Raw genomic sequence first — 14,023 nt, 5'->3', positions numbered from 1 at the left:
TGACCTCCCATCAAGGCCCAAAAAAAAAACGTTCCTCATTGTCTCAATTGATATCGCTGCTTTAGCTGACAAGACGGCAGTGCCTCAATTTGTTGCTTCAATAAAATTATGACAGCTGTCAGACGTTTTTTTCTTCTTTCTTTAATTGTGTCAGGGTCATGTGTCTGTTTTTTTTTTTTTTTTTCTTTTTTCTTTTCCTTTCTTCCTCTAAAATCATCGTTTCACTCGTGGAGAAGTTTGTGATTCACTGGAAGTCATCAAGAACCGCGTTTTCACATGATTGGATGTGTAACGCGGCTGGTGATGTGGCACTTGATGGATGACATCTGATGTCTCTCTTTGCTTGTCCTATATAGTCATTTTGTTTCACAGAGGGTCATTTCAGTGTGGCTGTTTTTTTAGTCACTGGTGTTTTCAGAATCAAAATGTAACATCTAGTCTGGGGTAAGGGCTCCCACACATTTGTCTTTGAAAAGCCTTTGGGCCATGGACCTTGTTTCATCATGTTTTCTCTTATGGACTGTTATCTGAGAAGAATTGTGCTGTTGTACATGAATTGGTTTACAACTGGACAACTGATCAGAGCGGACATGTCTTTATTTTTCTTTCTCTGTCCTACCCTAAAATAAAATAAAAACTGTGTAGCCTAATAATGTGTAATAATACTAGATTTTGTTTTTCTGGAGGACCCTGTGGAACCTCTTCAGTGACAGCCAGGGGTCCCTGGCCCCCAGTTTGGGAGCCGCTGGTCTAGAGTGACAGTCAGACGCTCTCTCGAAGATTTGAACAGCCCTAGTTTATTTATAGACTGCAGACAGTCCCGCGCTTGTGTGTGTGTGTGTGTGTTGGGGGATCAGGTGGGGGGGGTGTTAGAGTGAGAGGGGATGTTGAGGGGCAAGGAGGAGGGGGAGATGGCTGGGTGTGGGGGGCGGGGGTCTTGCCTCTCATGCTGCACATGTGCTCCTGAACCACAAGGCCAGTGCAGGGGGTCACCTCAAGGTTAGCCCCTTCAAAGAGCCGTCTCCATTGGCTGTGGCCCGCTGTAATGAGGGAGTGAAACCCGAAGCGCTCTCCTCCCCTCCCTCCCCAAATAACACACCAGACCGACCAGTCCCGTCCCTCCCTCTCCTCCGCCTCTGTTCTCCTCTCCAACAGCCATTGTCAACCATGACCCGGCCGTCTGCTAGCTTTCTGAGTCAGGTCAGCCCCCCTAACGCCCTCACACACACACACACACACACACACATACACAAAACCCCTATCCCATGTCCCCTCGCTTGTTGCCTTCAAGTGCTCCCGGTAAGTTTCTAAGTCAGGAAGTTCTAAATATGCATCTCATTGCACATTGACGTGCTTTTCGTCAAAAAAAATAACAAGATGGATTCTGTTTCAAAACTGGTTTTGAGAAGAGTTTGTCTTCTTTATTTATTTCTTTTTTTTAACAAATCAAGTTGTACAGAGCTTTTTGTGTTGCAGAAGTAGAATGAAGACAGAATATGCATCAGGCATTTAGCTGATGTTTTCATTCATTTTTTCCCTAAAAGTTGTTGTGTATATCACTTTTTGTAGAAGGGGGAGTGAGCAGTGTGCACTCATCTGCAGAATGTCAACGTACTCTGTGGAGTGAACTGTATACATCACTTTTACTGTCAATTGTTGATAGGATTTCTGTTTCTAGTCTTCATTTTCCCCTCAGGACAAGCTGTAGAACGTCACATATTGGCTACTCAAGTATCTTAGGGAAGTTCAACTTTTTCAATCATATTTCCTACTTTGCTGTGCACTTCAGCTTCATTACGTTATTTCCAGCAGCACTTGAGGCAGAGGCCCTGGTTTTAACTATAAGAATAGTTCATATCCATCTTATGGAAACCCAAATCTACTAAATGGGAACACCACTTAACTGTATAAATTATAATATTTATGAATTGTCAGCTCGCAGGAAAGTCAATTAATGCATACAGCAGTTAAAATATGCAAGAACCTTCATGAATATTCATTACTGACATCAGACAACACCATACCACGCATGCTCGAAACAGGGGGGCCCTGCCAAACAAAATTGTTCTCTAACAGTAGCTTAATAAGACTTTAAACATTATGCCATGTGACTAAATCACATAGCGCTCATGCAGGAAAAACTGATAGTGGAGTGAAACAGTTAAAAATGTACAATGATACGGTCGGTGGTAGTTTTTAGCATGCATGTATGCAGTGTTTGTTAATGCAACGTGTATGTAGTTGTGACTCGCTTGTTGAAAATTCTGACTTTCCCTGTCGCCTTTGTAATTTAACCACTTTGTTGGGGCGCTTTCTTTACTCTGAATTATAGTGTCTCCGACTGCACCTGAATGCAGCACGTTTTATCCCGGTGCCGGGCCCTCCCCCGGGGCCTTGTGATTGGATAGCGCGGCTGTCAGTCTCTGTGTGGGCGTGGCTTCAGCCCGCTGTGCCTGTTCTGCTGTAGTGGAGGAAGGACAACTGTTCTCAGCGGCGGAGGAAGGAGCGGAAAAACTGTACAATGCGTTAGCCCGAGGAAACGGCTCGTTCCCAGCTCTCTTAACTGTTTCCCTCTCCGAGCCGCTCTCTCACAAATATGGCGTGATAAGAAACGAGGAGACTAAGTGCTAAACCGTCGGGATTTACTCGTAGCGGCGGACTCTGCTGCCGCTGCCTGGAAGTTTTTTGTTGTTTTCCCGTCGGGGGGCCGCGACGGTGGCGGCGGCTCTCTCCCCGGAGCGGTGTCCCGGTCTGCCCAGCCCCATGCAAAACCTAACGGCCCCTGGCGGCCCCGGCAACTCCAATGTCACCTGCTCCTGCAACTGCACCGCTTCCCAGCCACAGGGAATGGAGATATGTGAGTAACATCGCTGTCTTTCTCCTGATCATGAAAACCTGCCAGGACAGTTTGGAGCCTAATCCCGTTTTATGTGCACTCTGCAATGTGACAAGAGAGCGACCGTAAATTGGACTTATTTATCTAAACCTGTTTTGCCGTTAACTCTGCGATCGGCCGTTTCCCCATAACCAAAAATTCATGATAATGTAGTAATTATAATATCCGTATCAGGGTTTGCAGTGTGTCTGTGGCACTCAGTTATGACTTTAGGACTAATGGTGTTTTTTCCATCCAACTTGGTATAACTGTAATGTCATTTTAGCACTTAATGATTGTATGTGGTGCACAATATTGAGTTTGTGGTGACCCTGTCATACTTGGTGGTATTTTTTTAAAATTATAGTATGATTATGTTCTGCTGTAATATATATGTTGCAGAGATATATAGTTTTGCTGTGATCTTTGCGTAGTACTCTTGTCAAATGTTTTGAAGATTTAGTTCTTTTCCCATTCAGGCTCCTCCATTTGAACTTTTGCCTCACCTTCCTCACATCTTAAATTTCCTGCTTTGTTTCCCCCATAAGTTTCCTCTCAAAAATGGTTTTGTTTTACCCTGATTCTTAGGGGTTTAGCCCCAGCCCTGTCTGGCTGCGCCTACGCTATCAGGGCTCACCACAGAGGGTTAAATAGTTTGCCTGTCAGCGCAGACAGGAAACGCTGGAATGGTATGTTATGTCTGTCTGCCTTCTGAGTAGCCCAGAGAGAAACTATCATTATCAGCTCTGCCCTAATGCTGCTGCCTGCTGGATCCACTGCAGATGTTCCTCTTTACGGCTGAAGCCGAGCGCTCAGAGAGAAAGCAGGCAGACACAAGAGCTGAGAGACAAACACACATATCCAGGCAGACAGGTAGCAATACAGAGGCAGACAGAAACAGAGGGGACAGACGGACAGACAGACAGATAGTATACGTAACCAGTCTGACAGATACGCAGGCAGACAGACAAAGACAAATAAACAGGGAGACGGCTGCGGAAACAGAGCGATGGATACATAAGCAGACATGCAGGTAGATTCATAACCAGGCAGCCAGACAAGTACTGACAGAGATATAAACAGAGAGGCAGGCAGACAGATCCATAGCCAGACAGGCAGACATATTGACAGACAGACATGCAGGCACACAGACAGACTTACAGACGGACAGAGTTACAGTGATGTGTAATTTCCATTGGGGCCGGGGCCAGGCCTGGGCAGCGTGAGGTGAATGCAGGATATTAGATTTAGATTTGGCAGCAGAGCATGGATGCACTGACGCCACATTGTAACCAAGAAGTGTGTGTGTGTCTGTGTGCACGTCTGACTGGTGTTCCACCATTCGTTTTCTGTGGCATCATCATGTGTTGCTGGCCAGGAAAAACACACACATACACACACATACATGCTGACACACTATACACACACACACACACACACACATACTCAGGCATGAAGTCATGCATCCCCAGCCACACATACTGTTCCAGCAGAGACACTAATTAGATAATACAGGAGAACCTCATACCGTCCGAGACTTCTAAACTGATTAACCAGGTTAACTGGATAACCAGGCAGACAGAAAGGAATAAACAGTGGTGCCAGAAATGAACAAAAAATGGTGTGAATTGATAGTTGCTGTTGATTGATATATGCAGCTTATTTCTTTTTCCTGCAAATTGGTGTGCACGGTGCGTTCCAGAATACGCATGAATAATATCTGTGTTTGGTGTTTTGCATACACGCCAATGTATTTCCATCATCTGAACGCTTCACTAGTCGGAGGGAGCTCCATTCACAAGTGGTTTGAAATAGCTGTGTCCTACTGTAGTGGCCGTCTGGTTTGAAAAGAGCTCTTGTTTGTCGACTGTGTTGTCATGCAGACTCGGCAAGGCTGAATAATGTAGCTCATGCTTTGATGATTTCTCTGGCTGAAGAAAAGAGCTACAGTCTCTCTCTCCCTCTCTCTCTCTCTCTCTCTCTTTTTTTTAAAGCGGAGCGGGCGGTCTCACTGGTGTATTTCCTCTTTATTCAGAGGAGGAGGAAAACAGAAGGGGGCTACAAACATAGAGAGGGATCACAGCACAGGCAGTGTCGCGGCCAGGAATCGAACTCCGGCCCACACTGGGGGATTCATGTAGAGTGTGAGAGACAGAGACCCTTAACATGGCTCTTACTCACACTGAGTCTCTAGCTGTTGCTGCCTTTATATTCCCTGTGTAGTGCAGTTATCTCTTAGGTGTGGTGTTATACCGGCCTGAGGCCAAACACCAGTAACTTCACATAATCTAGTTGTACACTTGTACAGAGCGCATCCTGCAGTCTTGTCTTGCAGCTGCATAGCAGTCTGCTAGCAAAGGCTCTGTGTTTTTTACAGTTTGAACTTTCCCTGGTGACATTTTGGACCCAGAGTGATAAGTGTTGTTTACTGGAGGAATCTAATTTTGTAGGAATGTGCTGGTCTAGTTTTGTGATATAGTCACTGTGGTGTAAACCACAATAGGCAGGTATGCAAAAAATGTCCTTACTCTAGTGTTGACTCTTAATCCCTTTCTCTCTTTTAAAAAAGGAGGAAATCTGTCACCTGTGTCAGATAATTTCACTTCTTTCAAGCGCAAGTAAACTTGTGTAAAGGCGTCTATTAAAACACACATCATCATCTTGATAGTATTTCAAGATAACTTCAGTTGATTCCAAAATCTTTCTGAAACAAGTCAAACTGAGCTGGAAACGAGATATCCTCTGGGATTTTGGATATCATAATATTGTGATGTGACATAAGTGATGTCTCCTCCTGGTTTTAAAGGCTGCGTTACAGTAAAGGGGTGCAGACTGTTGCAGCTGCTCAGTTATTTGCCTCTACCTGTTTGATCATCATATCCACATTATTGACGACTATATCATAAAAACACCTATAGTTAACCCTCTGTTACGATCACAGTATCAATCTTGAGGTATTCAGTCAAAGATATCATGATGTTTGGCTTTGTCTGTATCATTCCGCTCTAGTTTAAATTCACTGCTTTCGGAAAATGAGATTTTATGACGATCAAGATGGAAATGTTTTTGGCAAATTAGGTCAGCAACCTTGAAATGGAATTTTGTTTGTTAGATTAACCGTCGATAAAGCTTGCAAGAAAAAAATAAGTTATGAAATGCCGCTCCCTAGAGATATGCTGCCTTAAAAACAAACACACACACACACAATATGGAATATCATCACAGTCATCCCAGTGACGTAGTTCTCGGTGACAAATGCGGTACATACAGCATCGCAGTATACATGAACTTCCGTTTAGCCTCTTGGGAAATGCTTTGGTGCATGTGTTAGAGACTTGAGTCGCTGTCTGTGTTTGTGTGTATGTAGCAGTTTGCCTGCAGCCGGGGCCAGCCAGCCAGACGGATGTAAACGGCCTGAGCTGTAATCCTGAGCTGTGTATGAGTGGTGTTAGTGTGTAGGTGGCAGCAGGGTCATCTGTCAACTACCTCAGGCCAAACACACACACAGCTACTTGTTGACTCTCTCTCTCTCTCTCTGTCTCTCTCTCTCTCTCCCTCTCTCTCTCGCAGACACACACACGCACATACACACAAGCACATGCATCCGCACACAGATATATATGCACACACACACACACACACACACACACACACACAGAGCCACACTCAGGCTCAGCCAATATTTACCCTGCAGTCTCCAGCCAGACAGCCAATCCAATCTCTCGCTAAGCTCTTTGTTGTTTGTTTGGGGTTTGTTTTTTTGCCTCTTTTTTGTTTGGTTTGTTTGTGGAGGTGTTGTTGATTTGGAATTAGTTTGTTTTTTATTTAGTTTATTATTAATGAATTCTAATAATGAGTCTGGAAAAAAAGAGACTTCAAAACTACAAGTGTGAATAGGAGTTCTGGGGCTGTGGGGAGGGGAGTGGCAAACACAACCAAATAACCGCTTTTTTTTCTTCTTCTTCTTCTTTCCTCTTTTCTCCCAGACAGATTTCTTTGCGATCAGTGCTCCTGTAATTAATTTCACAGGGAATTTCTTGAGTTGGTTAGTGTCTCTCAATGGTGCCTTGTTTAGCCTGCCACCTCTCCTGAGCTGAAGGGTTATAGCAGTGAACAGTGGGACTGAACTGGGGTGGGGGGGTGTAAGAAAGAGCTCCTTGTTTTAATTTTAAATAGAGGCTGGGTGTTTTTACACCATGAAGTTGACCTGCAGTTGCACTGCGCTGGCCTGGCTGACTTAAGCTCACATTGCCCTTTCTGGTGCAATCCCACACTGCAAAAAATGCAGATTTTTTTCAAGTCATTTGAAGAAAATGTATGTTTTCCTGATAGCTGTGATCACCAGGCTTTTTGTCAAACTCTTCCGTGTTACAGCAGACTTGATAATCCACATTGATTTTTGTCCCATTTACTAATCCTTACACTGCAAAAATATCCCTCTTAACAAGTCATTTAGTCTAGCATTGAGTCTTTAAATCTTAATTTTCTTAAAACAACTGAAAAGAAAATGCCAGGAGGCTAAGATAATTGTACTTGCTTCCAATGCAAATGAACTTCATGCAAGACTTTTTGAATCAAGTGCCATTATCTTGATTCTAGTGAAGTGATTTGCCTTTTGTTGAAAGATAGTGTCACTTAAAGAAAAGCCTAAACAGGTGAAAACTGCTTTTGAAACAAGTGACACATAAGATGTGTTCACTTGTTTCAAGGACAGCGAGACTTAAAGACTCACAGCTAAACAAAACGGCTGTGTTAAAGGCAATAGTTTTTCCCAGCTCCAGCAGTATAGATGTGGTGCTGGAGGTGTGATGACTTGGTTGTTTGGACCCGATTCCTCCTTGTGTCTGTGGTGTTGAGCATTATGCTTATGTCCAGGAGGGTTGACTGTAGGCCACGTGAAGCTGCCTCATGCCATGTTAACAGGAGGGAGCAGAGAGAGGATTTGTCATGGCTTTGTTTTTCCAGTCAGGTTTTCTTCTTTTTGACAAAATACTTGCATTTCCATCTTATAAGGATTCTGGTTAACCTGCTTTCACTTGCATTATTTGCTGCTGTTTGTGTTGTGCTTTTTGTACTGTGCTAGTACATCCCTGCTGACTTGCCTACTAGTAGGTTCATATGAAGCAGGGCTCGGCCTCTCAGCGCACTTGTGTGCCAAGCAAATGTCTCATTCCACGAATTTTGTTTTGTTTTTTCGCCTAAATCGGCTTGACCACAACGCAGTGTTTTTTCCCCAGCATTCTTCTCTTGCAGCCTTGTAGGCTCCATTTTTTGGAATCAAACTGACAACGCTCTAAGCTACGAACGCTGTGGAAAAATGCAGCTTAGCTCATTTCAGGCGAGCAGGTCAAGTTGAGACGGCAACTTAAAAAGTCCAAAGCGGAGGAAAGGTCAACCCGCACATCTTTCCACTTGTCCTAGCAGCGCCACCATCGCTCAGTGCACCAGCCCCAGCTAGCATTCACATCATCGTCAGTGGCTGCTGGGACTCCCTTTGTGTCTAGGTTGTGCACCCCCCTCCCCACACACACACACACGCACACACATACAAACATACACACCGACCCTCCTCCCATGGTTCCCAAAATGCCCTTGGGACCAGGGCAGATTTGTAGTCCTAGTGTGTTTGAAGACAGGCCATCCGTCAAGTGTGTGTGTATGTGTGTGTGTGTGAGTGAGTGTTGGGGGGGGTGGTTGGTTGTCTGCTGTCTCGGTCAACATCTATTTACACTCAGTTTGACTGTCTGAGATGCTAAAGAGCTGCGGTGAATGAATCAGTGTGCTGCCTGCTCTGCGTCTCATGACTGCAGGTCCCTGGACATGGACGAGACACATTACAGTCAATCAGCGTGCTCTGCCCCCCAGACACACTGTGGCAGACAGTACACACATAGGCACACTATGCTTTTTGCCTCCTAGCCGATTTCTTTTTTTCTCAGCATTCAGAGGAATGAAGTGGCTGGCATGTTTATTACCCTTTGTGAACTCCGTCTTGCTGTGTGTCTCGTCTCCTTCCTTACAGGAAACAAAGCACCGATTATTGCTTTGAGATTACAAATGCAGTGTCACATCGTATGAAGCTCTACAAAAAAAAAAAAAAAAAAAAAATCAAGCTGAAATACTGTGCCGCCCGCTGTTTGTCAGATTTTGGGTAATCCGATTGTTTATGTGTGCAAGAACACCCAGACACTAGCATAATGATACGTCTCCTCGAATGGTATTCAGGGTTTTCCTTGGATTTTGGAGAGGCTTAAGTGGTAAAGTTGCCAGTGGGGTAGCGTGTGACAGGGACACCCGGAGGGAGGGCTGAGAGGGCTCTCCGTGATCCCGCAGCAGTCTTTATTGGGGAAAACAGTGCTGCTAGATATCATTTTGTATCCCGACTGCAAGAGCAACGTGCATTGGTCAGCCACAGGCGAAAGTAGAAAACATTTTGCATTATATCCTGACACTGAAATTTCCTTTTACTAAGGCAGACAGAAGTACTTGACACTTCAGCTCGCATCTATCAACACAAGAGAAGAGAATGATGGTGTACAACCATCCCTGACCTTACACTGACAATGAACAAGCAAGGAGCTGCATGACACTGTGATTTTTAATAATAATTGAAAGTACCCTCCATACTGACACAGAATTTAAAGACGTTTTCAGAAATAATCAGTTTGCCTGGCTACCTTTGGTGTTTTTAGGGTTCAACAGATCACAAAGGACTTAGACCAGCTTCTTGGATTTTGCCTGTTTAAGTAGGACTAGTTTTACTTGTTAAGTCATAGCAAAATGTCTAAGTTAATAACACAGTAAATCATAAGTCACAAAATGAGAATGGAAAGAGTGGAATTCTGTGTCAGTGCTGGTATTTGATCAATCATACATAAGAAGCTTTGACCCCCTTTCTGCCTGACATTAACATGCGTCTTGGGCTCTTTGAATAGAGAAACATCAAATAAAACTTGGTGTAAAAGCACCAGAACATGCTGGGGATTGAGATTCCAAACTGCCTCTCAAAGTGCTCAGAGCCAAACAGAAAATGCAGAGCTTTCTACAATCTGCATGCAAACCAAACAGGCAGCTTGTGTTGATAGTTCTGTTGTCAGGACACTTGCGGATGGTGACCTTCAAGGCAATCTTAAATTTGGCAAGTGGAAGGACAAATGTGATTTCAGTGTGTATGGAGACGGGTTTTAATGTGAGATGTAAAAGTAATCCAGCTAGATTACATCTGAACACAGTCTGGATGTACGATTGTGGATTCCAGGTAGAGTAGGAGCCTGCGGTCACAGAAAAGTCCTACGAGTCCAACATGTCTGCTGGTCACACGCCTGGTCACATGTCAGACCTCTTCAAGGCTCATGTGATTGTTACACTGCCGCTGACTAGGATACACAACTTGTGGCTTTCCAGCTCTACCACAAGCCAGTTTTGTTTTCCATGAAGCAACAGAGAAACTTCCAGTTGAGTCAGGTCAGCTGATTTCTCATAGATGTAACCAACATATGGGATTTTCAAGGCACAAAATGAGGCAAAGGCGGGGCGGGGGACACACAACAGGTTGAGTCATTGTGATTCAAGTATCATTTTCATTCTCTTTTGAAAAAAGAGCTGCCACATTTACAAAGTTGGAAACAGCCTTCATTGTGACCTGGAAAACTGACTGGTTGTAAGTTTGGGAACTCGGTCATGTCATGTAATTTAGTAGATAATTGATTAAAATACACAAAGTTACTTTGGTGCAAAAGAAATTCAGATTCAGTCCGACCACCGCCTCATTATTTCTCTGCAGTCTGTCTATCGGAGCTAGCCTCCAGTTAGCCGCAGCTCCTCTTCTTCGACAGAGCACGCTTGGCACATTGTTCTGAGTGCAGTTTAGCACCACAGTTGATTGTGCTGGTATTGCAGTGAAATTAGAAAATTCTACCGTGTAGAAGAATGGTTATTACTCTGTGCACAAAAATGTGTTTAACCGTGCCGGGTCCGAGAAGCAGCAAAAGATTTTAGAGAGGCAGATGCCACTGGCATTTTAGGTTTTAAACTGAGTTTAAAAGGTGTTAGAATTGTTGTGATTTCTTGTTTTTGTGATTACTTTTTTCTGGATCATTTTGGGGTTAGAAATCAGGCCAGGTATTTGATCAACAGTCTTCATAGAGGTTTAGGTGTCTTGTTCTTCTTCTTGACATTTATTTCAGTTGCAGATCAGTGATCACAGATGGATGGCTTCTATCCCATACCACCTCGACTACACTATCAGTACCTTTATCAGAGCAGTGTAGTGTCTGCCCCTTCGCCACCCGGGCACCAGTCTGTCAAAGGGGGGTAAATCCACAGACCATGCCAGCTGGGCCCCAGGGTGCTCTCTAACAAGACCTTGCTCTGGATCTGGCCTTATCACAGGAAATTACAAGGATTACACCAGAGATAGAAAGAAGGAGTGGGGAAAGACAGAGAGAGAAGAAAGCATGTGTGCATGTTAGCTGCTTTCACGTTGCCCTGATCTCTGGACTGAACGCGGAATAGAAAAGACAAAAAACAGTCTTTTCAGCCATATAGATTGATTACACAGTGGCACAGTGTGCAAGACATAGCTTACGGGGAAAATGCAAAAAGACTTCACTCTGAGATAAAATATTAAACTCATAAAGCAGGTTTCTGTGTGCCTGTACTACCGCTGTATTGCGTACAGGTGTAGGTAACCCAGATGATGAAGGATCTTCTATCCACAGGGGAGGCAGCATTATGTGGGACAGTCTCTGCACAGACACTGGATACATTGTCTTTACATTAACCGTGCACCCTGCCAAACCACACACAGCCTCCATGTTCTTGTAACCGATTATTCTGTGGTGAGAAAGTGGTGTCTGTGGGTTATTTTTTATTATTTATTAAATTCTTTTTTCTCTATCTCTCTCTCTCTCATTTTTTTTTTTTTTTTTTTTACAGTTTAACCCAGTTTAACCTCCCAGCCTGGAGTCAAGTAGCAAAGGATGTGTGTGGGAGTTAAAAAAAAAGCCTCTGGTTGCCCATATTCTTTTCCTCCCGCTTCTCCTCCTCCCCCTCCCTCCCTCCTCGCTCTTCATTAGTGATTCTGAGGGCTGTCTGATTTTTGGCCCCTCTCCCTCCCCATCCAGACACACAAGTCAGACAGTGGTTGGCTGCACCCCCCCGCCCCCCCAAACACACACACACATACCTCTTCCTCTTCTTCCTCCTCCTCCTCCCTCCCTCTTCCCCACAGCAGCCACCAGCTGACCCCAATCAGGCACAGGGCCTGCTCTATTGTCTGGCTGGCGAGAGGGGACACACACTCAAACACACACACACACAAACACACACACATACACTCACAGACACAGACAGGGGGTCAGAGGGAGATACAGGCTGTCTGGTCTGGTCTGGCCTGCCTCTGTGACTCCCAACCCCCAACCATACCACAACATTTCAGATTGGCTCTTCTGTCTGTCTCTCTCTCTCTCCTCTCCTCTCATTGGAAACCCACAGATGTAGCTGACGCTTGTTATGCAAAGTGTTTTGGATTGGCATTGTCTTGCTAACTAAGTTATCAAGTGGTGGCGTCAAAATGAATTTGCAGTCTTGTCTGTGTGGTCAACTTTCCAGACGCTTGGGATGCACTTTTTGATTTTGTTTTTTTTTTTTTCAGGAATGAGTAAGACAAAGAGCATCCCCCAACTGCCTCTCTGATACATTTCTGGTTGTTGCAGCCCACGCGGGGGTTTTGCTAGTCATCTGTCCACAAAACAGCAGGAACTGACGCTATGAAGCCAGATTGGGATCCCAAATGTGCTTTAGTCAAATTTAGGGTGCTGCTTTTTGTCATGCGTTTAATCTCTTGTCTCCAGTGCTGCGCCAACTGCGCCCACAAAGTTCTCCTCAGCTGTTATTATAAACTGTTGGCTGGAGTCGTGTATGTTTACTCTCGCTATTCATTTTAACTGTGCCCATTGTAACATTTCAACCGCAGAATTGTGATTCCCCTAGCCATTATTCTGCAACGGATAGCAGCCATCAAACTTTGAATAATGTTGTCATGGCAGTAACTAGTCAATGATCCAACTGGAATTGGTTGTCATGGAAATAACCAATTGATGTGTGAGAGTCAGAAGGCTGAAGAGCCACTAGGACAAATGCATCACTTAGCTGACTGTGTTTGACTTAGCCTAATGTTCCACTGGCCATTTGTGCTGGGTGCCCCAACTCGCTCAAGTTCACACACACATCACACATGACACAAGGGTTGAAAATGGCTCTCCGGTTGCTGGGTTAGCCATTTGGAATTTCAGATAATTCAAACAAATAGCAAATGTTAAAATCTACAATCCAGTGTTACTCCCATGTGATGTTACACCTTTTACTTTTCAGTGAGAGCTGTCTGTCATCCAGCCAGGGGTGATGACATGCCTGTCCGTCAGATCTCGATCCATTTTAGTGGATCCAAATTCAGTCCAGTTGAACTTATTCTAAACAGATGGAGTCATTTTTATCCATTTGTTTTGGAAAAAATAGTGGTGAACACTGAGACAGCAAAGTGTCCAACACCCACTGTTTTACTATTTATCATCACAGGAATACAAAAACAAAGATAGAATGGAGAGAGCCTGGCATAGAGATGCCTGTAGGTTTTCTAATTTTTCATCCTGTATGGCTCATTTATTTGATCCTACAAAGTAGCAGCAAATATGGTTTGGCGTGTTTTATCCATGTACTTCTGTGTCAACCAACATGTTGGCATATGAAGCAACCCAACTGGCAGAAATCCATCAGAAATTCGGTCCTTTTTCTGACAAGCCAGTGTGGCTGCAGTAGGTTGTGTATAAATTATGCACAAACTCAGTCAGTCATAGAATTATTTCATACTGTCCAGGGTCACTGTAAAGTTCAACCAAGAAAAAAAACCCTCTGGAACAAAGTTACCAGATCCTGTTCTGGTTACTAAATTTATATTCCTATGTGAAACTGACGTGAGTATGTGAGTAGTTTTAAGGAGAGGAGAGTGGGAAGGTATTTTTTTCATTCTTTATTTAGACAGAGTGAAAATAGAGAGGAGGCAAAAGGTTCACTCTCTATCCATCCTATTTCTGTGATCTCCGTGCTCTGTTGTTGGAAGCTAGTGTGGCTCCTGGCTAGTGTTGCTAA

At 44.2% G+C, this 14,023-nt stretch overlaps 1 protein-coding gene across 3 annotated transcripts in view; it reads left to right on the top strand.

Annotated features, from left to right (window-relative positions):
- LOC115374152 (low-density lipoprotein receptor class A domain-containing protein 4-like) overlaps window positions 1-14,023 on the top strand; it is a 194,162-nt gene that overhangs the window by 148,980 nt on the left and 31,159 nt on the right. Inside the window, exon 1 of one of the 3 annotated variants that reach the window (XM_030072926.1) lies at window positions 2,383-2,857. The exons of the other annotated variants lie outside the window; for them this stretch is intronic. Coding sequence (XP_029928786.1) covers window positions 2,764-2,857 — 94 coding nt within the window. The 5' untranslated portion in view covers window positions 2,383-2,763. Of the gene's footprint in view, window positions 1-2,382; window positions 2,858-14,023 lie in introns of those variants that run through there. 3 annotated transcript variants of the gene reach the window in all.

The sequence above is a fragment of the Myripristis murdjan genome, chromosome 16, assembly GCF_902150065.1.
Source record: "Myripristis murdjan chromosome 16, fMyrMur1.1, whole genome shotgun sequence".
Taxonomy (NCBI): Eukaryota; Metazoa; Chordata; class Actinopteri; order Holocentriformes; family Holocentridae; genus Myripristis; species Myripristis murdjan.
This window is presented reverse-complemented; position numbering and strand designations above follow the sequence as displayed.